The sequence below is a fragment of the Rhincodon typus genome, chromosome 15 (genome assembly GCF_021869965.1).
Source record: "Rhincodon typus isolate 14 chromosome 15, sRhiTyp1.1, whole genome shotgun sequence".
Lineage (NCBI taxonomy): Eukaryota > Metazoa > Chordata > Chondrichthyes > Orectolobiformes > Rhincodontidae > Rhincodon > Rhincodon typus.
Window position 1 is genome coordinate 62175100 of NC_063346.1, and position 9012 is coordinate 62184111.

General features: G+C 39.8%; 1 protein-coding gene across 1 annotated transcript in view; it reads left to right on the forward strand.

Annotated features, from left to right (window-relative positions):
• The first annotated feature begins 6050 nt into the window (after positions 1-6050).
• The window catches only part of LOC125484944 (probable G-protein coupled receptor 139), a 25546-nt gene continuing 22584 nt past the window's right edge, over positions 6051-9012 (forward strand). Inside the window, exon 1 of the mRNA XM_048605586.1 lies at positions 6051-6129. Within this exon, the coding sequence (XP_048461543.1) occupies positions 6051-6129 (79 nt within the window). The remainder of the gene's footprint in view (positions 6130-9012) is intronic.

The following is a 9012-nucleotide window of genomic DNA, read 5'->3' on the forward strand; positions in this document are numbered from 1 at the left end:
ACAGATATGGATAGGGTAGTCAAGAAGGCAGATACCTTGCTTGCATCCATCAGTCGGACCATGGAGTATAAAGATTGGCAAGCGATGTTGGAGCTGTAGAAAACCTTCATTAGGCCACATGTGGAAGATTGCAGACAGTTCTGGTCACCACACCACCAGAAGGATAGAATCATAGAGCATGGAAACAGACCATTCAGTCCAACTCTCCCACGCCGAACAATTTTTCCAAACTAAACTGGACCCACTTGTCTAGATTTGGCCGATATCCGTCTCAACCTTTTCTATTTATGTAAATATTCAAATCTATTTTAAATGTAGTAACTGTACCTGCATCTGCAACTTCATCTGGCAGTTCATTCCATATAAAAACCAACCTGTGTGAAAAAAAAAAGTTGCCTCTTAATTCCTTTTACATCTTTCTTATCTCAACTTAAAAAATATAACCTCTACCTTTGAATTCCCCTACCATACAGAAAATACCTTTGCTATTCATCTTATCTATGCCCCTCATGATTTGGAACACCTGTAAATGGACACACCACAACCTCCTAAGCTTCAGTGGAAAAGTCCCAAACTGTCTTTGGATACAGCACAGAAAAGGTTTACCAGGATGTTGCATAGTTTGGAAGACATTAGCTACGAGGAGAGATAAGACAAAACTTGAATTGTTTTCAGTTGAACATTGAAGGCTGAGTGGTCACCTGATGGAAGTTTAGGCACTGTTGAAAAAAATGTGCACTGTTTGTCTGAAAGTTTAAATAGTGGGGTCCTGCAGATGAATCTACTTAAATCACTGACTGTGCATCTCACTTTAGGTTCTGGATTCTGACCTGGGACAACAATTTGAAGTTTAATGATTGTATAAATCTTGTGATACTCGAATTAACCTGATAATCCTCTCACTAAAGGAAGACCCAAGTGACTGTACAGAGAGAGGAATATGGACTATCATCCCTGCACAGAGCATGTTCAGCCTAGGAGATAGTAAGGACTGCAGATATTGGAAGTTAGAGTCGATAAAATGTGGAGCGGAAGGAGCCTAGCAGGTCAGGCAGCATCAGACTCTTTTCTGATTTAAATGCACTTTTTCCATTGTTTTATCCTGAATAAAGGAGTGGATTGATAACTCAGATAAATTTCTAGGATCAATATATAACCTCCTCGCACCATTTCTTCCATTCATTTAATGTATCCAAACCATTAATGCTCGATGCATTAAGGCCTCCAAAAAAGTAGTGGTAAAATGAATATTTAATCCATAGCAGGGGCATTCACATATTCACGCTCACTTAATTCAGTATATTTTCCTGCAAAGAAATTCAAAGGTATATTTTACTGCAATAATTGAAAGAAACAGTGTGTCCAGAAATCATTTCCAGCAACAATCTGAAGCAAAATACATTCAATCTGAAAGATCGAATGGAAGCAGATAATGAGCCGGAAGCTGTGAAATCAGCAGCAGAAGTATTGACTGCTGGTAAAAGAAATTTGCGCTGATCTTTTCAGCAACTCAACATAATTCTGATTTTGAGAATGATGTTCACTTCAGCTGGGATGACAATAAGATATTAAAGTTGATTCAGAAGGGTCTTCTGCTTCAAACCAATGTCTTGTTCTCATCAAAAGGGGAAAGCAGCATGTATGTCACAGTGATAACAACTATTGGTTAAAGGATAATATTTTACAGTGTCTACCAGGGCTCTGTTGGCTTAGAAAATCTTCAAAAATTCTGTCTAACCTTTCCAAATGACTAGGCTCAGGGCTGAAAAAAATAGAAAATACTGGAAGCATTTTCAAAAGTCATTAAACTGAGATCTAAAATAGTTCTCCCTCCACACATTACAACTTCCCTCAAGATTGATTTTGAGTAGCTTCTGTTTTTATTTCAGAATTCCAGCATCGCTATATTCCATGTTTGTGGTCGGCTGAGAGCTTTTTGCTTTGGGAGTTCAACCAAATGTCCGAGAGTTAATTGGATGAACGGAGTTAGCCATTCCCAGTGTTCGTCTAAATGGATAAGTTACAGTCTACAAGCCAATTAATTTAGTTTTTATTCATTCGTGGGATGAGGGCGTCACTGGCTAGGCAGCATTTATTGCCCATCCCTAATTGCCCAGAAGGCAGTTAAGAGTCAACCACATTGCTGTGGGTCTGGAGTCACATGTAGGCCAGACCAGGTAAGGATGACAATTTCCTTCCCTTAAGGACATTAGTGAACGAGATGGGTTTTTCCAACAATCGGCAATGGATTCATGGTCATCATCAGATTCTTAATTCCAGATTTTTTAAAAATTGAATTCAAATTCCACCTTCTGCTGTGGTGGGATTTGAACCCAGGTCCCCAGAACATTATCTGGGTCTCTGGATTAACAGTACAGCGATAATATCACTAGGCCATCGCCTCCCCTTAATTAATTAATGAAGCAAGGTATGTTCAAAAATTCTCATGAATTCGCACTATGGCATGAATGCCCTGTCAATAACAAGGTAAATAAACTTGTAAACTACCAGTTACTCCATTACTCCTGAACTCTTAAATCAAACATATAAAATCAAAAGTGATGGGCAAAACGTGAATGCCATCTTTTTCATGATAATCTCCAAATGTTTATTCATTCAAAGAACTCCATCTCTCAGTTACCCTATTTCTGCTTCATGGAATATCCCCACTTTGTTCTGCCTCTGTCTCTTTGTATGAGTTCAGTTGTTCACTTACTCTTTACTGGCTCACTTGTTCATTTTTGTGGTGGTCATAATGACAAGATGAAATAAATGAACCACCTGATATGAGATGCTGTTAGGGTTGTAGTGGTTAAAGCAAAAATAAATTACTATTTTTTCACACCACCATGCTGTTACTCATGACCTCAATGTGCCCAATCCTCAAGTATCTTTGACAACAAGGTGCAGGGCTGGATGAACACAGCAGGCCAAGCAGCATCATAGGAGCAGAGCCTCAAGTATCTTTGTTTGTTTCTCCCCACCGTTCAACCTTTCCATTTCAAAATTAATCTGTATTCTGATGTTATATGTATTTCAGATATGTTTGCTAAAAGAACTGTAACTAATTTCAATGATCGTCTCACTAAATTATACCCCTGCAGGACGTGCTTTGCATTTGTAAATGATGATCACAGTTCTAGATAGGCTTGGACTAATCACTTTCCTCTGAGTATGAAGTATCCATTCAATCTGCTTCCAGCACTCATTGATATTGAATTCATTTATTGCCCTGTACTTGGGGCTATTGGAGAGCCCAGTAAGTTACTAATAGCTGTTCAGCATTGTGCAATTAGCCAAACATTTCGGCATCGGCATAATGCACAACTCAGCTACAAATTGTGCTCAAAACTGTGATTGCAGATAAAACTGTGTCTTGCTATGTTTTCATGCAAAATTCCTGGTTTCTCTCTTGCGCACAAAATCTGTCATGTGCCAGTCTGAGGAAGGGTCACCGGACCTGAAACGTTAACTCTGTTTTCGCCTTCACAGATGCTGCCAGACCTGCTGAGCTTTTCCAGCAACTTTGTTTTTGTTCCTGATTTACAGCATCCGCAGTTCTTTTGGTTTTTATGTGCCAGTATTATGTTCATTTTCAGAACGTACTGCCCTTTGTAAATTAATGGTTGACCATCTTGTGTTATTTAAGACTAGAAAATCATAATGTTTTGTTTTATCTACAGTTAACATCGTGCTCATCAGAAAATATAATTATTGGAATACTAATTGACTCATTTTCTGCCTGTGAGCAACCTTATTATTAAAAAATGATTTAAAATGGTATTAAAAAATGACTTACCAGTTAAGCTGAAATTCACTTTTCAAACACTTTTCAAAGCAGTGCAGCAGTGACTGTGTGAACACAAAGGGTTAGGGTTAGGGAATATTTTGATGTCTGATTGGTTCAGTTCAAGACTGGGGTAGGTATAAAACTGCTTGTGATCAGTATTGAGATGAATGTTCTCACTGAATGTGGTGTATATGGATTTCAGTAAAGCATTTGATAAGGTTCCCCATGGTAGGCTATTGCAGGAAATACGGAGGCATGGGATTGAGCGTGATTTAGCGGGTTGGATCAGAAATTGGCTAGCTGTAAGAAGACAGAGGGTGGTGGTTGATGGGAAATGTTTATCCTGGAGTTCAGTTACTAGTGGTGTACCTCTGTTTTGGGGCCACTGCTGTTTGTCATTTTTATAAATGACCTGGATGAGGGCGTAGAAGGATGGGTTAGTAAATTTGCGGATGACACCAAAGTCGGTGGAGTTGTGGATAGTGCAGAAGGATGTTGCAGGTTACAGAGGGACATAGATAAGCTGCAGAGCTGGGCTGAGAGGTGGCAAATGGAGTTTAATGCAGAAAAGTGTGATGTGATTCACTTTGGAAGGAGTAACAGGAATACAGAGTACTGGGCTAATGGTAAGATTCTTGGAAGTGTGGATGAGCAGAGAGATCTCGGTGTCCATGTGCATAGATCACTGAAAGTTGCCACCCAGGTTGATAGGGTTGTTAAGAAGGTGTACGGTGTGTTAGGTTTTATTGGTAGAGGGATTGAGTTTCAGAGCCATGAGGTCATGTTGCAGCTGTACAAAACTCTGGTGCGGCCGCACTTGGAGTATTGCATACAGTTCTGGTCACCGCATTATAGGAAGGATGTGGAAGCATTGGAAAGGGTGCAGAGGAGATTTACCAGGATGTTGCCTGGTATGGAGGGATGGTCTTATGAGGAAAGGCTGAGGGACTTGAGGCTGTTTTCGTTAGAGAGAAGAAGGTTAAGAGGTGACTTAATTGAGACATACAAGATGATCAGAGGATTAGATAGGGTGGACAGTGGGAGCCTTTTTCCTCGGATGGTGATGGCTAGCATGAGGGGACATAGCTTTCAATTGAGGGGTGATAGATATAGGACAGATGTCAGAGGTAGGTTCTTTACTCAGAGAGTAGTAAGTGCGTGGAATGCCCTGCCTGCAAAAGTAGTAGACTCGCCAACTTTAAGGGCATTTAAATAGTCTTTGGATAAACATATGGATGATAATGGAATAGTTTAGGTTAGATGGGCTTCAGATTGGTTTCACAGGTCGGCACAACATCGAGGGCCGAAGGGCCTGTACTGCGCTGTAATGTTCTATGTTCTATGTTCTATGAATAAATTCAATTTAAATGGTCTTAGGTAGAAAATATAGGGTCAGCTAATTGGAAACAAATTGTAGAATGTTAGAATCACCCCTGGAAGTCAGAACTGAACATAAATCAAAACTATACTTTGAAGATGGGAAACAAATTGAGACAACTGTGAAGAAGGCACTCGGTGTTCTTGGCTTGGTTTTAGCAGAATAGAGTGAATAAGTGAGGAAGGTTTACTAATTAACAACTGTAAATGAAAAGCAGTGATAACGAACTGAATTCAGATATGACGGTTTACCTAAAGTTTATTAGTCACCAGGATCAGTTCAAATGGATCCAGAAATGTCAGAGAAATGAGAATGGTGACTGCTGAGTAAATGGCTAAACATTCACAATCTTCCTTCAACATTCTGTTAGCACCAGAGGGCAGATGGGTCCAGGAACTGAACCATTGCCATTGGCGTTACAATGGAATGAAAACCAGTGCTCAAGCCAACACAGCTCACTGACTCTCAACCTAAGAGTTGGGTATGTTCCATCCTCACTCAATAGATTGTGATTTTAATCCAAGAAATTACAATCTGTGCTGTTAGTTTATCATGCAATCAAAAATGGTGGTAAAATTTTCATGAATAGTGCACCTAACTAAAGGATACAGTCGTTGGTTATCCATTGCTGTTGAGCAATACACATCACAACAAACTGAAATACTGAAGCATGTATCGCCAAATCAAAAAGAGAGCCTGTAGCTATCAAACTGAGTATTCGGCATTGTCCTCATAGATACTCCTTCACAGTATGGTCTGATGTTTTGTAGGAAAATTGGAAAAAGCAACTTGTGTTTGACAGCTTTTTGAGCAGGAGAATTGAAAAATTGCTGACGCGAGAGCTTTTTTTCCATTTATATAAATATAATAACACAAATAACAATGGATATACTGGACACCACTTCCAACCAACAATATGGACTACAAAAAAGTCATAGACGTAAACTGGAGAACTACGCATGTAAGGTGGTTTCCAGGTAGGTCAAAGTTTTAGGTTGGTATGGAGGTAGGGTGCAAGGAATTAGGGTGCAAGTTATGCACAGGGCAGGCTGCCTGATAGGTAAACAGCCTGGAGCATAGAGTTGGGGGGCCAGGAAAAGAGGGATCAGGTGAGTATGGGTTAGTTTCAAGGTAGGTATAGGGATAAAGTGCCAAGTGAGTAGAGCACAAGATGTATCCAGAGTAGGGTGCCAGGTAGGTAATGTGCCAGGTCCATCATGTGCCTAGGACTTAGGTGGAGAGGGCCATGACCAATAGCCAGGAAGTGTTGTTTGTGATGAAGAGGAAAGAGGTGTCAGGTGCTGCTGGAGTGGCCAGATGGTGTCAGGTCTGGAGCAAGGGCTTGTTGGCTCAAGGGGGAGGAGTTTTTTAAGTCTCAAGTATGTTGGCAATAAGGTGACAATGCAGGGAAAGTAACGGGAGATATCAGAGAAGGTAGCGGGGAGACAGAGTCGGATCTCGAGGAATGTAGGAGCTGTGTCTTGATGTCTTAATGTGTACTGGATCCCAGAGGTAAGATGATAGGTGTAGATTCAGGTTCTCAGGTTTCTCTGTCGTGTGTGTGTGTGTGCACATGCAGGTGAGTTGTGTGGGGGTGCATGAAGATGGAGCAGTTCTGTTTGTTCAAATTTGTGAATACGGATGATTAGTTTGCTCAGGACTTGCATTAGGTACTTAATAGTCTAATGTTTCCCGAGGTACTATTTACTTAACTGCAGCAGGACCCCTTAAATTTGCCAATTAAAACTAACATATTTAGAGGGTTCAAGGCATATGAGCATTTCCACTGAAACCTTCAACCTCTATGTCTGCTATCCTGGGGAGTCTACAAGGTCCAAATCTTCAAATCCCACCTACACTTCAGAACAATCATCTGGCCAGCAGAAAATCACGGAAAATGAATGTGGTATTTGAGGATAATGCACGTAAATGGGATTAAAGTCCAAAATGTAAAAACTGTTCCTGAGTCTAAAGAATCTTGGAAAATGACCATCAATGCACCTAATATTTCTTGGGTCACTTCCTTAAATCCTCGGGATGTAGATTATTTGAGACCCTGTTTCTCAGCCTTCAGTACCATCAATTTCTCTCATAATTTTTCTGCCAATACATATTTGTTTCAGTTCCTTCTTTTCACTAAACCCTGTCTTCCCTCTCATTTCTAGTGCGTTATTTGTGGCCTCCTTTCTGAAGATAGAATCAAAGTCTAAACTTACTTCATCAGTCATTTCTTTGTTCCAAATTAATAATTCACCCCATGTTTCTGACTGTAAAGGACCGACAAAAATGTTCATCAATCTTTTTCCCTTTAAGTATCCAAACAAACTTTTACAGTCAGTTCTTATATTCCTCACAACCCCTTGATGATCTTTTGCTGACTTCTAAACTGTCCTAATCCTCAGGTTTATGGCTTTCTCTTGCCAATTGGTATGCTTCTCTTTTGTATCTAAGACTCTCTAACTTCCTGCATAAGCTATAGTTTTGCCACTGTTCTCTTTGCACTCTTGCATCAAACAGGAATAAGCAATATTTGTAGTTCACCCATTCGCTCTTTGAAGATTTGCCATTGCCTATCGACTGTCAATCATTTCAGTAACCTTTCTGAATCCACTGTAGCTAACTCATCCTTCATTCTATTATAGTTTCCCGAGCAAAGATTCAGGACTCTACTCTCAGAATCATCCATCTCACTTTCCATCTGGACGGCAGTGGTACAAGATGACCACATACCATCACCTTACAAGGATACTTAGGAGTGGGCAGCAAATCCTGGCTTTGCCATGGGTGCCCAAATCACAGGAAAGAATGAAATGAATATACTATGTCTACGTGCGAAATCAGCCCTGCATCCTTCTGGAATATTCTCCAGACATTCATGCGCATGCTTTGCAGAGCATTTTACTATCTGCCTCTTATTTCTGTGATCTCAGTCCACATTAGGTATTTCTGCACTCTAATACATTTTCATTTCAGATCTGTTTGTTCAAAAGACTGGAAGTAATATCACCCTAATTACATCCTTGGAGGATTTGGTTGCTAATGTATATGGACTCCTTGAGTTGGTGACAGTTTCAAGTCAAGGTTGAATTATTTGGCACAGAAAATGAAGTACCCTTTCAATTTGGTACCAACACTTGCTGACATTGAATTCATTTACTGCCCTGTGCTTATAGCTATTGGAGTGTCTGGTAAGTAATATCTGTCCACATTTGTGCAATTGATTTACTGTTTTTACTTTGAACATGATGCATAATCTAGGCAAGAATGGTGCTCAAAACAGAGCCACTTACGAGAAGTGTTTCTCTTCCTAAACTGTTCATTCAACATTAATTCACCATCTTTTCAAAATCAGCTACGAACCAATCGGGAAACCTATCAAATGGAATGGTACTTTAAATAAAATACCTTCATGGTTTTCTTTCACATCTTTAAGAGTGATAATTGTATGCAGTTTGATTAATATAATAAAACCTAACCTGCTGATGTCAAATTACTTATTGTGCTTGCGATGTATAATCCTATTTTAGATAATTTACTCAAATGTTCAAATAGTGGAAACACTCAATGGTGATTGATTAGACATGGAAACATTGGACTTTGAGAACAGAGCCAACATATAACATATTTCTTTACTAACTGAAGACAAAAGATTGAGAAGTTTGATTGATAAACACAATTTAAGTTTATAATTCAGCGATCTTTGCCAACTGTTTCATTGTTTGCTGGAAAACTACTTCCACTGATTAGAGACAACAAGGTGCAGGGCTGGATGAACACAGCAGGCCAAGCAGCATCATAGGAGCAGAGAGGCTGACGTTTCGGGCCTAGACCCTTCATCAGAAAA